The sequence below is a fragment of the Coturnix japonica genome, chromosome 1 (assembly GCF_001577835.2).
Source record: "Coturnix japonica isolate 7356 chromosome 1, Coturnix japonica 2.1, whole genome shotgun sequence".
Lineage (NCBI taxonomy): Eukaryota > Metazoa > Chordata > Aves > Galliformes > Phasianidae > Coturnix > Coturnix japonica.
In genome coordinates, this window is record NC_029516.1 from 104172552 (window position 1) to 104190879 (window position 18328).

Consider the following 18328-nt stretch of genomic DNA (forward strand, 5'->3'; position numbering starts at 1 on the left):
CAATGAAATATGCCTATACTAGACTTGATCACAGCTTCAGCTGAATATATGTTGAAATTTGAAGTGTTTGTTTTTGGGTTGGTTTTTTTTTGTTTGGTTTTTTGTTTTTGCTATTAAATGGTAACAGATGTCCCTTCTTATTTGTAGAACAACAACAACCTGGATGCCTGTTGTCGAGCCCTCGCACAGGAGAGCAACAAATACTTATACATGGAGTACCATAGCCCTGATGACACCAGAATGAATAGAAATAGCCTTTTGCACATTAATCTGGGTATTCATCCTCATACCAGCTATCATGCAGGGGATGGAGCTCAACTTAATGGTGGTCGTACACTGGTACATAGTTCAAGTGATGGACATATTGATCCACAACGCACAGCAGGTAAACAGCTGATATGCTTAGTTCAAGAACCACATTCTGCTCCCGCTGTTGTGGCAGCTTCTCCTAATTACAATCCATTTTTCATGAATGACCAGAATAGAAATGCAGCTACTCCTCCTCCACAGCCACCTCCACAGCCATCTTCCATACAACCAGGAATGAACACGTCTGCTATGCAAGGCCCTCCTCCCACGTATATGCACATACCTCGGTACAGTACAAATCCCATTACTGTTACAGTATCACAAAACCTCCCCTCTGGACAGAGTGTACCCAGAGCTCTACAAATTCTTCCACAGATTCCAAGCAATCTTTATGGGACTCCTGGCTCTATTTATATTAGACAAACATCTCAAAGTTCTTCAGGACGACAGACTCCTCAGAATACACCGTGGCATTCATCGCCACAGGGCCCAGTTCCACATTATACTCCCCGTCCTCTACCTGTGTATCCACATCAACAGAACTACCAGCCTTCTCAGTATTCTCCTAAACAACCCCAGATTCCTCAATCAGCCTTTAGATCACCACCGGCATCCCAGTGCCCCTCTCCCTTTGGCTCTCCTCAACACCAGGTTCAGCCTCAGCTGAGTCATCAGAGTTCACATGTTTTTATGCCTCCTAGTCCTTCAAATGTCCCTCCTCATCCATATCAGCAAGCATCGCAGACTTTTCAAAAACAAGGCAGTCACTCTGTATCGTATCTTCCTCCTTTTGCTGGACCTAGTTTATCCAAAGGTTCCATGAATAAAATAGAAATTACAGTTGAACCACCGCAAAGACCCGGGACTGCAATGAACAGAAGTCCTTCACCAATAAGTAATCAACCATCTCAACGAAACCAGCACCCACTGTATGCAGCCACTACTCCTCCTTCAAGCTCTCCATCAAGAGGTATGTCGGGGCAACCCAAACCTCCATTTAGTGTTAATCCAGTATATATTACCTACACTCAACCAACTGGACCTACAGGTGCACCAACACAGTCTCCTCGGGTAATGGTATCTCAGCCAAACCCAACTATTTTTAAAATCACAGTAGGTCGAGCACCGACTGAGAATCTTTTAAATTTAGTGGACCAAGAAGAGCGTACTGCAGCACCGGAACCTATTCAGCCTATTTCTGTAATCCCAGGATCTGGAGGAGAAAAAGGAAGCCATAAGTATCAGAGAAGTTCTAGTTCTGGATCGGATGACTATGCTTACACTCAAGGTAATTGTTTTTCTCTAAACTCTGTTTACTCTGAAATGCATTTTCAGCTTGATTTTGCTACTTACTAAGTGGGAAATACCAAATCAATACAGAGAAAAACACAAATCACAACAAAGATAATCTGATCCTCTCATGTCCTCTTTTTTTTTTTTTAAAAAAAAAGTACCAAATATTGATCTAATGCATAAAGTATTTCTGAAACTCAGAAAGTTGCTGTGCTTTTGACAAAATAGGTTTTCTTACGAGAATGCTACTGCTAACATATGCCATGTGTCTGGTTTGTAACTTCTGCATTGAAGAACTTTGTTTGTGTTTTATTATTTATTATGAAGTTTATATATTTTTTGTTTGTTTGAATAACTTTGCAGTGCATGGATTTGTTCAGTACTGGGCCCATTATAAAAGCTGAAACACAAACCTCTGTAAAGAATTTTAATCCAATTTATTTTGTTTAGATCGAAGAGTATTAAATGAAAGGGGGAGAACTGCAATTAAAATTACTTCTCAGGACAATACAGATCTTTTCTTTTTTCTTAAATGGATATATAATTATATTGAAGAACTTCTTGCACTTAGAATTTTCAAAGAACAAGCTAGGCAGACAGGCTTTAGGGTGTCCCCATATAGGGACAGAATGTAGTTAGTTTTAATGCCATATGTAAGTAAATAATTAAAGAAAAGTAGTTGACAATAAGCAGTAATGAAATTTAACTTTCAGCTGAAAACCACTTTTCTGAAGGTAACCTGCTTTCAAGATTTGGAACATTTAAAATGGAATTAAATGAATGAGACTGCAAGCATTCAAACCAATCAGTTGGGTTAATGAGACAGTGATTATCAGCAGCAAATACTTAAAGAATGTGCTTTGTTTCTAAATCTGCTTTTGAAAAAGAATCTATTCCTATATTGCTCCTTTTAGCCTTCTTCTCTATTTGAGTGATCTGAAGCAGTGCTTATAGTCCTGTGCCTTAGTTGTTGATTTATTTTGCTTTGCGTCTGTTGAGCTGTTTTAGCTTGTCAACAGAGCTATCCTGTATCTGGTTAGACCCAATTAGAAGTGTTATTTAGAGAAAACACTGGTAGGTCTGTAACTCATAGCTCCTATGCTTTCTCTGGTAATTTTTCTATTGAAACTTCATTAAAGTTATGTAAGAAAACTGTAATTAGCTTCATGTAATTGAAGGTAAATTGGGGTATCTGCTTTTGTGGTAATAACACAGCTGGTGTTTCGTTAGCGCTTGGTGTTGATGCACTGTGAACTCTTAACAGAAATAAATTGTATCAAAATATACATAATTCTTGCTACTACAAAAGGCCTAAAGAGGACTATCCTTAAAAGCTTAATATAGGGAACAAGAATATTTAATTTCTTTCTGAATGTGAACCAATGTGAAAAGTGTTACCAAAAAGCCATTCCGATGTTTATACTTCTAGTGTTTCTTTGCAGCAGGAGTCAAGTTTAATCAACTGAACTAAGGCATAATGCCAAGCTATGTAATGAAGACATATCCACTATTAAATTGGGGAAGTCATAGAAAAACAGGATTTAATTCTAACAGAGGCAAACCAAACAGCTGATATCTGTATTTCTTTTTAAATCTGTTATCTTTTGAACTCTGTTTTGAATGACTAGCATACATTTGAGTTACTTCAAGAAGATTATTTGTTCAGTAATATTGGCACATGTGTTATTCTTCAAGATTTACAGTGTTTATTCTTTGACTTCGAATTGGTGGATCCATACAAGTCAAAAGTAAGGTGCTGCTGTTTTGCACAGAGTACTGCCATTGGATAAAAGTACTGTCATTTTATGCCCCTATTTTCTTTTTTAATCCTCCTCTGGTAAGCTGCATCGTTATTATTATTTTTTTATTTCTTTTTTTTTCCCCCCTCAGCTAGTGTGCAAGTACTTCTTTTTTTAATTTGCTTGGATAGAAGTGAAGAAAAGGACAAGTGTTGGCTGGTACTTAATATGAAATAGCATTTTTTTGTGGTGTCTGTGTAGTCAACCAGTGTGCTGAAAGACTGTTACTTTAGTAGCATGCTTGTCTGAATACTGGCAGCAGATTTCTCTTATTTTTCTCTGTCCTGATAGGCATTTATCAGGTAAAAATAAGTGGATCAGAATGTGCTAAGCATTGCACTAATTAACTTAGACAATTTTGCATCATAATGGATTGCTGATAAGTGTTTTCCTGGAAAAAATGAATATTGTTCTATTGGTAGTAAAATTTGTTTATTTCAGCAGGGAATAATGAGAGGGCAGCAAATTGTAGAATTAATAACTTTGAGGGACCTGAGCTCTTCCCCAGCTTTCTTTGTTTTTTTTTTCTGTTCCCCTTCAGGATTCACATGCCTAGTCTGTTTTGTTGAAGTTCTGTAGTTCTGACTTTGAGCGTTGGGGAACTTGTAGTACTGAGAAATGTCGTACACTCTAAAAAGCTAACAATTACTTAAAGCTATTATTGTATTACCTCTAATAGTACTGAAAAAAAAAATCAGCTGTTGAGGCTGATGTCTGACAGAGCAGCCTTAAGACTACTGAACACCAGCTATGAAGTGTGTGTTATCTTCTGATCTTACATCTGGTATTTAATTTTCTGTCAGTGTAGTATTAACATAACTAGATTGCCATTTCATCCTGAGAAGCTGTCTCCTTGCACAGGTGCCTTTCTGTTTTTGAGACGAGAAAGACCAAAAAAAGAAGCATTGACCAAAATGGTAATATCTATTTCGAGTTACTAAAGTGTATTTTTATTCTGGAAGAATCTTGTCCAAAACTGTAGTTCATTTGGCATGAAAGCATCTTCACACTGGTATTTGGCTGCATGTTTATGATCACATTTATTTTTTTTTTTTTCCAGAAAGGTCACTTGTGAATATTATATATGAACTAAAAGTTCAGTGTTCCAAGTTTTGTTTTTTTTTATGTTAGTAACTATTTCTTCCATGTGAAAAATTAGCCTTGCTATTACATCAACGAGCGAGGATGGAGAGATTAGCAAAGGAACTGAAGCTTGAGAAAGAAGAGCTTGAACGCCTGAAAGCTGAAGTCAATGGTATGGAGCATGATCTAATGCAGAGGCGACTTCGAAGAGTTAGCTGTACAACTGCAATTCCAACAGTAAGCAATTTGTTAGTATTTTAATTCAAGCTACAAATTTATTTCTTATCCTTTCATAAGCTGAAGTATAATATGCTCCCAAAATCTTCAGTATTTGGAAATGCTTTTTCTGTAAGTTCTTGGCTTGTAGGAAACCAGTTCTGATAATTTAAGGAACGTGTGTCCAGCTTTTTTAGGTTTCACAACAGAATTTCTGAGAATTGTCTGTGCTTTTTTGGGCCATGGAACAGATAGTTACTTTCTTAACAACTTATGGAAGTGTACATCCAAATCTGTTCATAGAGTCTGAGCTGTATCCAGCTTTGTTGTTGACGTAGCAGAGCTTTATGTTTTTTTAAGTAGTATTTCACTGTATCAAGGTATTTTGCTGTTAGGGTGGCTGCACCTCTTAGACATTCCATTTCCCATTTGGTATGTGCATGGTGTGCCAAGTAACAGTTCGCTAGTGGTGTTGACTGAAATAGCTGGTACCTCACTCCTCTTTTCCCTGTTATTTCTTCCTATCTCTGACTTCTAACCACTAGTGACTCTAGCCCAGACGTCTGTATGACTCTGATAAGAGAACTCATCTGACTGAAAAATAGCTTTCAGTGTATGCAGTTGTTAGCCAAATCACTTCAGTCTTGTTCACTGTGCTCTCATAAACAATGCAGACAGATGTAGGCAGGAAAGCATACTGTGCTTTATTAACAGCACACAGGCTGTTAACTGCTGAAGTATGTAGCTTCTGTATGTCTCATCTGTCTTAGGTATTCAGAGAGGTGTCTGTCAGGTATGGTCCAGGCAGGAATACAGAAAGCACTATCTGAGCATGCAGGAATTGAGGTTGGAAAAGCAAAGCCCATCCTGCCCAGAATTGAATCTGTCCAGGGGTGTCAGGTATCAGAAGTTTAAGTGAACTGCAGATAATGTTCCTTTTCCAGATACTTGTGATGTAAACTGATGTAGCAGATCATCATTTTATACAGATTTTTGTAAGGTATGTGATTATTTAAGATATGAGTCTACCAAACTAGTGTTTTACAAATGGATTTTATTGTTCTGTTTATTTTCTTTGGGTTTGTTTGTTTGTTTTTTCTTAGCACCCCTACAAATGCAAGTAGGAGAATGTTTCATGAGGAAAGAAATACAGTGGCAGGAAGGGGCTGACAATATAAACTTGGTTGTTTTGTTAAATGCCTTCTCAATACTCAGTTTCCAATAAAGCTGTTAACATGTGTGTAGCGATGTTATTTATACGTTGGATAAGTTGCTGACTCTCCTACAATTGCTGTCTTGGGTTATTTCTCCCTAGCCTGAGGAAATGACCAAATTGAGAAGCCTCAACAGACAGCTCCAGATAAATGTTGACTGTACACTGAAAGAAGTTGACCTCCTTCAGTCTAGAGGTATAGAACTGATAGTCTTTGAGAAACATCATTTAAATGTAGTGTATATTTAAATAAGGGTATTCTTCGACTCTTAAATAAAAACATAACTTAATGTTTTTATTCGTTTGTTTTCAGTTTCGACCTAGTAAACCTGACTTGCAAATTTTTCTGTTGGCTGAATTAAATTACATGAGCAAGTAAACAGTGATTTTGTCAAGAGTGAATCTAAAAATAATCCTTACTTGGTGAACGTTCTCTGCTTAATTTGTTCTATTTACCTTTGACAAAGTGATGCAAATCAGAAACACAGGTAGCCACAGATAGCCACCAAGTTGGCAGCTCTGTTTAGGTATTTAAAATCCTTTCTGTGACCAAAACTTGACACAAATACAATCAAATTGTTAAAAACACACATAGTCTTCCATTTTTTTCCTCCTCTCTTTTTAACTAAGACTGTCATACAGAAGATTTGAGATTTCCCAGGTTTTTAAAACGTTGCAGAATGTTAAACTGTAGTTGATGGTTAAGTATGGGATTAGATTGCTGAAAATTAGTAGAATCAACACAAAACTGGAAATAAGTGACAAAGGACTGTTGGGGAAAAGACTGAAATAAAATGTAATAGTTAAAAAGATGTGTGAAATCTGAAGACTCTAGATACTCGTGTCACTGGTTACGTGTGTAAGTGACATTTACCTTATGCTTTCATACTTATCTTTTCTGACAGGTAACTTTGATCCGAAAGCCACATGTAACTTCTATGATAACATAGAGCCTGGTCCTGTTGTGCCACCAAAGCCATATAAAAAGGGTAGGTCAAAAAAGAAACATCAACTTGCCTTATCTGCATTGTCATTTTTTCTCTATGTATAAAACAAACCATGCCTTGTTTTATATAACTGCAGTCATCAGGCAGGTTGTTTCCAGTGTGAGTTCTGTTACTATGTTTGCAAATACTGATATTGACTACTAGAAAAGGAGTTGGAAGTATACAAACTCGTAATTAGGAAGCTCTAGCTAAAGCATTAAATTTTTTATAAATGCTTTTAGATTAAAACTTCTTTGACAGGAGTTCTTTCTAGATGTCTTCTAATTCTTGCTTTAGGATTTAATAGTTTAACTTCTTAAAATCTGTATTTATACTTTTAATTAATTTTAACTTTCCTGGCTATGCTTTAACTTTGTGTTTAGAATATGAGTTTCACAGTAGTAGCTCTGAAGTTTGTACTTTTTACTGCCACAAAGAGCCTCACATAATTTAAGGACTGTGGTGAAGTAAGTTTTCTTACATGGGTCTGCGGTGTCCCACTTACACGGGTTCATTGTTGGTCTCAGAAATTTTCTGTGCTATTGAATAGCATATATGATTTCTATCTAGCTTAGGACTTGAATTTTATGTGCATGCAGGAGCTACATATTTAGTCTTAGTCTTGTGGAGATTCGGTCAGTGCATCAGAATGATTCAGCTCACATTAAGTAGACACCTAGTGGCTGCATAGCTCAGTAGCACTCTATCCATATCGTGAGTAATTATATACAGGGGTTGTTGTGGAGCATCCTACCTTTTCCCTCAATTATTTTTTGCTCAGGTTTTTGGCTGTTTTTTTTGGTTATTTTGTTTTTTTTCCTCAATTAGCTCTTGAAATCTGTTGAAAGAATTAATTTCACATGTTAGCAAATATTTTTATATACTTTATATCTTACTAACAAAACAGCTTGTCCGGGATGAATTGCTCAGTGCTCTTTTCTCTGAAAATGTTGTGCAATGAGCTTATAATGCAGTCTCCTCTTAATGCAAGTAGTGTGTGCTAAAATTGCTAGTGGAAAAACATACTTTTCTGATATAGTAGTTATATGCTGTGCTTGAAAATCCAAATTTTATTTTTAATAATAATTTTTAATAAAAATTTTTAATGATTAACAGTAAATAATCTAGTTGCTAGTAAGCACTTCTTTCTCTCCATCTTCCAAACCAAATATTTTTCCCTTTCATGTTCTAAAATGCCTGTGGAAATTTAAAAGAAAGGCCTAGAACTACTGCTCACCTGTATATCAGCTTAAAAACAAACCCCTCTGCCCCCCAAAACACTGGGGTATGTTTTCTGTACAAATGCTAGTGCACAGAAAAGACAGATGGAGCATCAGGTGAGCAGTGGCACAAAATCAGCTACTTGAATTCATGTTAAATTGCATTGATTGTGATTGATTCAAGGTACTTAATAATGTTTAAATGATGTCTTAATTCCACCAGTCTACTTAATTTATTATTTCTAAGCAAAATAATGTGCAAGACTTGCATGAAATGCATGATTTTACTCACAATTAGAAACAGTATTATGTGAGAATTTGTATGACTTAAGACTAGCTTCCAGGTTTTATCTGTCAGCTTGATAGAGATGTGTGTTAGGGTTGGTATTTTGAGCTCAGCTGTTAACATAGATATGTCAAGTTCTTTTTTCTCCTAGAAAAACCGTTTCCTTCATATTAAGTTATTAGGGTATAGACAGACAGGCAGGTATAGGCAGACAAGGTTCTGCTCTGTGCTACAAGCTGACTAGTCAACATGAATGCAGGCTTGTGCCCACACAGCTTGCTTGCTTAGCAAGAATCTGTTCAGGCCACACACTGCAAATGTGATCTTGCTGCATCTGCGTTTAAATAAGGAAGGTACTTTTTTTCCCCTTTTCTCTTTAAATATGTATTTGAAAACAAACTTAGGTGTTATTTGCACTGATGTTGTCAGCCATCTGTTAGATTACTGAGCAGACAATAATGAGCAATGTGTGCACTTTGAATCACAGATTTTTGTTTTTAACAGTATAAGTTGTTTTTGTTTGTTTTTAATTTGTTGATGTCAATTTAACAGATGGAGATCTTAACTTTTACCTTCTAAGTAGTTCTAACGTTGTTTGGAATATTAACATTTTGTAAAATCTTAGAAAGTTTGATTATTTTTTTCACCTGAAATTGCCTGAGGTCTTGAAGTTTTGATAGGATACATCAGAAAACCTTTCTTGGTTCCTTCCATGGGTTAAAACCCAATGCATAACTATACATGTATTAATATGTATGGATGTTTATGAATGCAAACGGAATTAAGTACTGCTTGGCACATTTATGTGCCTGCTGGAAAGCTGTAAGAAGGCCATTTGGCCTTTTCAAGGATCTGCTTGGTAGAATCCTGTGGGATAAAGCCTTGCAATCCAAGAAAGCTAGTTTAACATTCAATTATCACTTCTTCCAAGTTCATGAGCAATGCTTTCCAAGAAAGAGGAGTTCAGGCAAAATTGCCTGGAGGTCTGCCTGAGTGAACAAGGAGCTAGCCAAACTCAAACACAAAATGTAAGCATTCAGAGGATGGAAGCAAGGACAGGTAACCATGGAGGTGTAGAGATAGTGTCAGAGCCTCCAGGAATGGAGGTGGTAAAGCTAAAGCCCAAATGGAATTGAATTTGGCCAGGGGTGCCAAGGGCAACAAGAAGGACTTCTGCATGTACTTGATAGAATGGTTTCAGTTGGAAGGAACCTTAAATATCATCTATCTACAAATTTACATCATGGACAGGGGCATCTTCCACTAGACCAGATTGCTCAAGGTCCCAGCTAACCTGGCATTGGAAAAGTCTACATCAGTGACAAAAGGAAGACTGGAAAATATGGACTCTCCTGAATGAAACAGGAGAGCTGATTACAGAAGATAGTGAAAATGTTGTGGTACTGAATGTGTTCTGTGTCTCAGTCTTTACCAGCAAGACCAACATTCAAGAATGCCAGGCTGCAGAGACCAGGAGGAAAGGCTGGAGCAATGAAGGATGTACTGTTGGTGGAATGGTCAGGGAGTGCTTAAGCATGCTAAACATTCATAAGTGATAAAATCCACCTTTTAATGCTGAGGAAGCTGACATTTGGTTGTGAGGCTGATCTGTGTGATCTTTGATGGATTGTGGCAACTTGGAGAAGTGATCAAAGGCTGGAGGAATGCAAATGTCATTCCTGTCTTCATGAGGGTAAAGAAAGAAGATGCAGGGAACTACAGGCTTCAGTCCTCGAGAAGGGGATGGAAAAGCTCATCTTGGAGACCCTTTTCAGGCTCTTGAAAGACAAGAAAATAATCAGAAGTAGTTAGCATGGGTTAACTAAGGGGAACTGACGCCTGACCAACCTGATGAGCTTCTGTAATGCAATTACCGGCCCAGTAGGTGATGTGAATATTGTCTTCGTGGATTTAATAAGGCCTTTGACAGCACCCCTCCCATCCCCCCACCCCCAATAACATCCTTATAAAGTAGCTGATAAAGTATGGGCTGGCTTAATGGTGGCAGGTGCTGAGACAAGAGTCAGTGTTCCATCTAAACCTTAGGAAACAGTTTGTCGCTGTGAGTGACTGAATACTGGCATAGATTGCATGGGGAGAAGCTGTGGAGTCTTGATCTTCCTCAGAGATCTTCAAAAGTTGCCTGGACCTGGTATTGAGCAATGTGTTCTAGGTGTCCATTCTTGAGGACAGGGTTGGACCAGATGATTTCCAGAGTTCCCTTCCAACCTCAGCAGTTCTGTGATTCTCTGAATAAAAAGGAATCATCTTGTTTTGATGTGGACCTGTCATTTTATCAGGCGAGTTGGACTTGACTCTTTCTTGAGGTCCCTTCCAACCATGTGACTTTTCCTCCTGGAAAAATGATGGAAAATAGATCGGAAGTATATTGTTTGTCAAGCTATTTGAAGAAACTGAACTAAAGTCATCTTTCACTTTGGATAAAAGTAAGGTTATTGGAATTTAGGATGTGGTAGGTGATTTTATATATACATCAGGTTGTTCTTAACAGGATGATGTTGGAGTGCTAGCAAGAAACTTAATTTATTGTTTTAAGCTATTAAACGTTTAGCAGTATCCAGGACCTAACAGTAGTGACTTGTTTTTGTTTTTAATGTAGTATGTTTAAGTGACTCTTTACAGAAGTAAAATACTTAAAATAATCAATTTTCACAGACTGGTTTAGATGTGCTATAGGAAGAAAAAAAAATAGTGTTATCTATGTAGAAAAATTACCTATTCTCCTTCTTTTTTTTTTTTTTTTTTTTTTTTTTTTTTTTAGAACATCCAAACAATTCCAAACAGACTGCACGGACTCAGCCAAGAGATGAAGACTTTGAAGGAGCTCCATGGAATTGTGATAGCTGCACCTTTCTAAACCACCCAGCACTAAATCGCTGTGAGCAGTGTGAAATGCCACGATACACTTGAAAATCAAGAAGGGGCTTCTTTGGGTTGAACGCAGGCTCTCAAGCAGACAGCTATAGGAGACGGAAACATGGGGAACCTTTCAGTCCATTTGCCCGGCCTTTGCTAGTCTACAATCTTCATAGTGCAAAGGGGTGGGGGAAATGTGTTAAGATGTTTCTGGTTTGTGACACACTAAGAAAGAAATAAAGGTGAAATTCTTTCTTATCCTATTACAGTGAGCAAAGCAGAAAACAAAACCTGAAAATGTAAAAGGATTAATTTCAGGAAGAATGTATGCGGGAAAGCAAATAACTACTGGTGTTTAGTCCTGTGGTTGCAGTTACTGCTTAGTAGCTCTTAAAAAAAAAAAAAAAAATTTTAAAAAATCAAGTTATAGGAAATGTGTGAAATGTTACACTGATCCCAAAAAACTGAAGAGCCAGAGTTGATTTAACCTGGCTTACAGCTAGCTGGAAAACAAAGGCTCCCTGTGCTTCTAGATTGTAAGCTAATGAAAAAGAAGACAGGTAAATGCAAACATTTTTTCAATGTATAGAAAGAGGGGGGGGGCGGGGGGAACCAACATAAAAATACCCTTCTCCTTGTTGTTTTTGGTTTTTTGTTTTTCTTTTTTTTTTTTGTAATTGCTGCTTTTTTCAGGGTAATTTATGTCTACAAAAAATTACTGTTTGAAATAGTGACCTAAGGTGACTAGACGAGATACTGTGTGAGTGTTACAGAGAGTTTAAATCAGAGGTAAATTTTTACAATCCCTTTTGCTTGTACAGTGCTCACCTGGCTGTGTCAACATGGGTAATAAACCAAGAATGAATTGTACCATATTATGGATGAAAATACTACTGCATGCTTTCATTTGACCATTGTGTTTAAAAGCAAAAAGTATGCTTTTTATATACAACAATTTGTGTAAGACTGTGCTGTAGCAGCACAGTGACATATGCCAAACAGACTACTCCAGATTTGGTTTGAAAGACTTGAGCTCAGCCATGATTATGTATGAGAAGTGTTTGTACCCAGTTTCTTAGGCTTTTTCAGCTTCCAATTTATGAAGAATTCATGATGTTTGCAGCACAGAAGGTACCTTGTGCTCCAGTTCAAAGTTAGCTGAAAAATAGTTACTCAGTTAGCTCTTCAGTTCAGGTTTATTTGCACATTGTTAATTAACCAGCCTGTATAAAGTAGCAGATGGCAGATCTTGAAGAGAAATTACACATTGCATTCTTTATATTTTGATCAGGAAATGTTTGTCATAGGTTGAAGAACACAAGACTTGCAGCTGAAAATCATACTGCTACTTTTCATGCATACGATCTACTGTATTATAAAGGTGATCTTCAGTTTGTCTGAATGCTTCAGATTGCTGTAATAAAGCACTCATTATTTTTGGAATTGAACTTGGTTTTGGGCAGCTGAATGATTGTGTTTCAAAACTGTGACTGAGTAGGATGTTTTGTGTACCGTTTAGAAGCCGGTACAATGCATTGGAGTTTTTATGGTGCAACTTTTTCAAGAATCAGAGATGAAACCAAGCATGTCAGCTGAGTTCTGGAAATTGACAACCATGAGGCAAAAACATGCTAGCTAAATCTCACCAGGAGAGATTCAAACTATTTCATTGTAAATTGTTCTTAATTCATGGCAATCCTATCCACGTGATCAATTACCACAATTTGTTTGATGAGTGATTTAAGCATTGGTAGAACAATCATGTCTGAATCCTTGTGTAAAAGCAGGCAGCGTTTGTAAGAGGTGGGTGAGGAAAATGTATCTCGACTTCATTGCTAAATCTGGTGTCTTCTCTCCCTGTAGTTTATAAAGATGATGGTAAAAAATAAACTGTGACCTTAGATGAGGACCCAGTACTTGATCTGGCATTTTTCAATATGTTCTTGCACTAGTTAAATCTTCAGCATAATTTTAAATAAGCTAAAAGAATTCCAGCAATCAGTGTGCACTGCTGATGAGTGAAACAAAGTCAAAGGCATCAGAGACAGTTTCTCTCTCTCTTCCCTCCTTCTCTTTTATGCTCCGTGAGGAGCTCATCATGTGAGGGGGAATCACTGTCCATGCAAAGTTAGAAAACAACTATTAATTGTGTTCATGAAAGTGGACGTGTTGACAATACTGATAACAAGAAAACAGATGAGCAGAAGCATTATACCTAGGATAAGCAATACCACTGCTGTTACGGGCTGTATAATGAAACAATACCAGTAACTTCATGACTTTTCTATCATGATGCCTTTGCCTTTGTATTATTTCAATTTTCTATTCATTTGTACTTCTGTTGAAATTCTAGAAGCATTTGTTTGCTGGAATACAAAATGATAGCAATTAAAATGGCAGTCAGCAAATGAGAGTAGGTGTTGTGCATCATTATAGTTGTCATTTTCTGACAGAATAGATGCTACTTTTGACTAAAAATAAAAACGCATGCAGTCCAGCAATTCCCTGAACTGAAATAACCATAAGTGCGCAGTGCCTGGTATTAGTGGAGATGCTTAAGGCTTAGCCATAACTACAGCAGAAGAAAAAGAAGGCTGCCTTGACACCAAGATACATTTTGGAAGACTGAGTGAGTGCCATCAAAATGCAAGTGAATTCCATTGTTCCAACAGTTTTACTCCGGTCATTCACTTACTCTCATTTGTTGTTTGTACAGAAACAAAACCAACAAACCAAACCCCTTCCTTGTTTTCCTTTACCTGTAAATGCCCTTGCAGATACATCAATAGTGAAAACTTTACATGGTGCTTAAATATTTTTAGTTTCTTAGAATGTAAATTGTATTTTGAATGATGATTCATTTTCCTTCTGAAAGCAGGCGATGCAGGTGATTTCAGACCCGGAATGAGTTGTAGATTATGCCAAAAAAAAAAGAAAAAAGAAAAGAAAAGAAAAGAAAAAAAAAAAAAAGAGGTTGGTCTGTGTAATATTTATTGAATGCACATAAAACCCCGATGTCGGCTGGCATATAAAAATGCACTGTATTGTATAAAACTTTTGTGTGTATGTGTGAATGGTGGGATGCCGATGCCATTGTGTTGAGTTAATGCACTACTTGTGTTTTCTTTGTTTTCCTTAATGACAGAGCTCTCCCTCAAACATGTTACTAGATTGATAGTGTTTGTAACTGACTTGGACATTCGAATATTCAGAGTGATTTCACTGTTCACTGAAATTTTATAAAGCTAATTTTATATTTACTGTGCTATTAAGATGAAATCCCTATAAGTATAGAATACTACTGTAGTTCTTTAAAAGTTTATTTAGAAGTGGGGCTTGTGGAAAATAATTCAGAGTATCGTAAACCAAAAAAAAAGGAAAAAAAAAATCCTGAACGTTCAATCTACTTTTAATTTGATGTAATTATTAGTCTTGTTTGGTTGAAGAGGAAAGGGGTGGGAAGTCAAGCAAAAGGAAGTACTTTGTAAAATGTAGTCTTAGATCAGATTGAATTGTGTATCTGTGTGTCTGTGGTATGTGTGTGTTCCTCTTGAAGTCTGGGAGGTGCAGTGAAAAGGTGTAATAATTCTTAAAAGAGCTGGTCTCAGTACTTTCCGAATATGTTATGCTACTAAGTCACATTTTTAATAAGACCCCTTCAGTTACCTTATCTCTCCCAGTTATACATCTCTCATTTCAATTTCCGAATACTTTTACACTTTAAATTGATTGTAAAAAACCCTCGAAACTGAAATAAAGATACTTGACTTGAAATGGAAACAAGGAAAAATGAAAACAAAAACGAATGTTTTAAAAAAGAATGTGAGAATATTTGTCATCAGGATGATAGTTGCTATTCAGAGTTCAGTGATACGCCCTAGAATGTGAAAACAACTATCCTGACAAGAAGTGGACCGTTGGACATAAACAATTCATCAGCTTCTTTGGCACAATAGAACTTATGTGCTCTGTAGTACAACGACTCCCCATCCCGTAAAGAAAGAAGACGTGCACAGTTACACATCTTATAGTCAGTACTGTTTCTATGTGCTGCTGCATTTGTTTTGTTTCAAAATGTCAGCGTTATTTGAAGCTGGCCGTGACTGAATTTTGCCGGATTCTTCAGTTTGGGGCTTTCATTGCTGTTTATGTCCATCAATGTTGATGCAACTATTTTCTTGGTTTTGAATAATCATAAGTCAGTGGAGTTAATGCAATATTATAATCCTGGACTTTCAGTACATTTGAAACGATTTAAAACAATTGTGTTCTTGGAATTTATTTATTTATGGTGGCACCAGTGTATCTAATCCATATTTCCTGCTGTGTGAAACCCTGTTAAATTTTTTTTCATTAAAACAAGGAGACACGATCTTGTTTAATCCTGTATATATGGTGTCTACATCCTAGATTTGTGTATGCTGTGAATGAACTTATTACTAAGAGATGAAATTGTATAAAGGCATTCAGAGGCTATGCATGCATGGTACCTCCAGAAAGTGCATACTCCGAGTTGCAGACTCCTGCAAAATAAATTAATAAAACTAAGCAAACATCACATCCTGCATTTGTTCTTGTATATAGTAGGAAAGATTTAAAAATACAGCCTTTTTTACTTTTATCAGCAAATTGTCTCTAGTCTTCAGCTTGATCCCACAGCTGTAGCAAATTTATTTCAGGGGGTGGGGATTTTCTTCTTGTGGTCAGTATGATTCTCTTGAGGCAATGGCTGAATATTGAACTGAGGTCCAAATCCTGTTTCTCTGAATGTCGTCAGGTTGTATTAGCGGGTGTCCCATTGAGATGATGAGTATTCTGTGCAGTTACTGGTGTAGAAACAGCATAGGATGCTCAGAGTTGATAGCTTTTCTTATTTCTGAAGGGAACGTTCCTATTAAAGGAACAGCTTTGTACACTTAGAGCAGCTTTTGTTTGCAGTTTTGATTACAGGCAGTCCTATTTATCCTAGGCAGCACTGAGTATATGATAACAAAAGTCTGTCTTCAGCTGCAGCCTCTAAGAGAAAGGTTTTGTGGAAGAGCAAAGAAGTTGAGTAGCATAAAAACAAATTGTCTACCTACAGATTTATTAGTATATATTCTTAATAACCTTGATGGTAACAACTCACCATACCATAAAGCTTGAAAGCTCTATGGCTGTATTTTTATTCACATTACATTTTCAGTCACAAAACACATCCTGGTTTAAGAAACCCTCTTTTACTTGTGATCTTTTTGTCAACAAGTTTCTAAGAATGTAGTTGTGCGTTCCTTTAGCTAAACCAAATTGACTTCTGCAGAAATTTCAGGTTAGGTTTGTATTTTAATCAAGCATTCAATTCTTTCATCTTAGAAATCACTTCAATTGAAAGATTTATTTATTTATTTAGTAATTTGTTTAGAAAAAGGCTTTAAAATATTAAGGTACCTTTAAAGTATGCAGTATTAACAGAGAAAAGTCCAGACTGAAAGGCATGAATCTTAACAACAGACACTGCCAGCTAATTTACTTTTTTCCACCGAAATACCTTTATCTTTACATAAAGCTGTTTGTGTTATTTGTGAGCATTGCTTGCTTTTGACCTGTGAAGTTTAGGCAGATGATTTCTACTATGGTGTGGGTACCTCTTCCAGGATTTATATCCCAGTTCTTCTAACTTGTCAAGGCGATCCATAGTGCTGGGTAAGTACCTGTGTTTCCTTTAATTGGCGCAGTGTGGTTGTAAGTACACTTTATTTAAGCTTCCTCCTTCTAAAAACAATTATCACCTAACAACTGGACTCAACATATATTAAATAGGTTACCCAAAACTTTGTCGAAACCCTGTGAAGTTGTCAATAAACCGCTTTGTTAATATTTAGGTTGATGGTAATATATATATATATATATATATATATATATATATATATATATATATGCGTCAGACCAGTAGAATTCTCTTCTTTTAGAAACGCCATTTAATTTTACACAATATTCTTCCTTGGAAGCAGTAGTTGTTTGTCAAAACACTGTAGATAATTTGTTTCCAGATCATTTATTTTGTGGCTTAAAACACTTGAGGTACTTGGTAATTTCTCAGATTGGGCTTTGAAGATTTTGACAGTTTAATTATCTCTTATTTTCACACCATAATAACCTTGTTGAAGTCAGCAAAGTCTTCCTTGATATGTTTGCTTTTAGAAACGAAAGTAAATATAGTACTGCTTTTAGAAACAAAGCCAAAACCCCTTTAAAACATGCAGTACAGGAGACACTTGATTTTTGACTGGGAGCTTAGTGGTTTTCAAAAGTGTTTTGAGAACAATTGAGGGATGTGGGTGGATGTTTCTTTTTGTGTGTGTTGCTGTTATCAATACGTTGATCAAGCTGACCACTGTTATAATTAGTACCAAATTCTGATGTTAAGTTGCAAAGGTGTGGGATATCAGTGAGCCCGCAGCTGCTGGTGGTTGACTTAGCTGAGAATTAAACAAGAGAACTGTGCGCCATGTTGTGGGAATGCTATATTGACAAAAGCCATAAGTGTTAGCATATGGACGACTGCACCAGAAGTGATATGCAAAACGTAGAGAGAGGAGGAGGCTAACGAAGGTTGCAGGTAGTGGACAAGTACGACAACTCAGATTATGATCTGAGATGGAGTGCTTATAGGGCGTACTAGTTGTAACCAAGTAAACCAGAAGTCTGAGGAACTTGATGAATAGTGTATTTTGATGATGTTATCATTTGATTATGAGTCCTTTATCACGTCGCAAACGATGAATGACTCTGTATAGAGGAGATGGTTGGTGGGCGATGGTTCACCAGAATGAGCAGCTATTCAGTGAAAGGCATCGGTTATCTTACGTCACCACAGGTATAGAGGCCTTGCTGATTAACTTAGTCGCTGCTCCAAGTAACTGATTGTAGCTTTATTACATCTGTACCTCTACCAGTTGTTCTTAAGCCAAATGGATATTTTGTTTATTTCTCACAATCTTTCTCTCTATACTAAAATTTACTATGAAAGACATAGAGAAGGATATGTGTGATGGTATATGTAGTTG

General features: G+C 36.7%; 1 protein-coding gene across 5 annotated transcripts in view; it reads left to right on the forward strand.

Annotated features, from left to right (window-relative positions):
- The window catches only part of TAB3 (TGF-beta activated kinase 1 (MAP3K7) binding protein 3), a 44003-nt gene extending 28163 nt beyond the window's left edge, over nucleotides 1-15840 (forward strand). Inside the window, exons 3-8 of one of the 5 annotated variants that reach the window (XM_015885099.2) lie at nucleotides 148-1279; nucleotides 1424-1597; nucleotides 4561-4721; nucleotides 6016-6109; nucleotides 6819-6902; nucleotides 11188-15840. In XM_015885099.2, the coding sequence (XP_015740585.1) occupies nucleotides 148-1279; nucleotides 1424-1597; nucleotides 4561-4721; nucleotides 6016-6109; nucleotides 6819-6902; nucleotides 11188-11336 (1794 nt within the window). In that variant the 3' untranslated portion in view covers nucleotides 11337-15840. Of the gene's footprint in view, nucleotides 1-147; nucleotides 1598-4560; nucleotides 4733-6015; nucleotides 6110-6818; nucleotides 6903-11187 lie in introns of all 5 variants that reach the window. The other 4 variants (XM_015885107.2, XM_015885117.2, XR_001559559.1 and 1 more) reach the window with 4 other exon arrangements.
- The last annotated feature ends 2488 nt before the right edge of the window (nucleotides 15841-18328 follow it).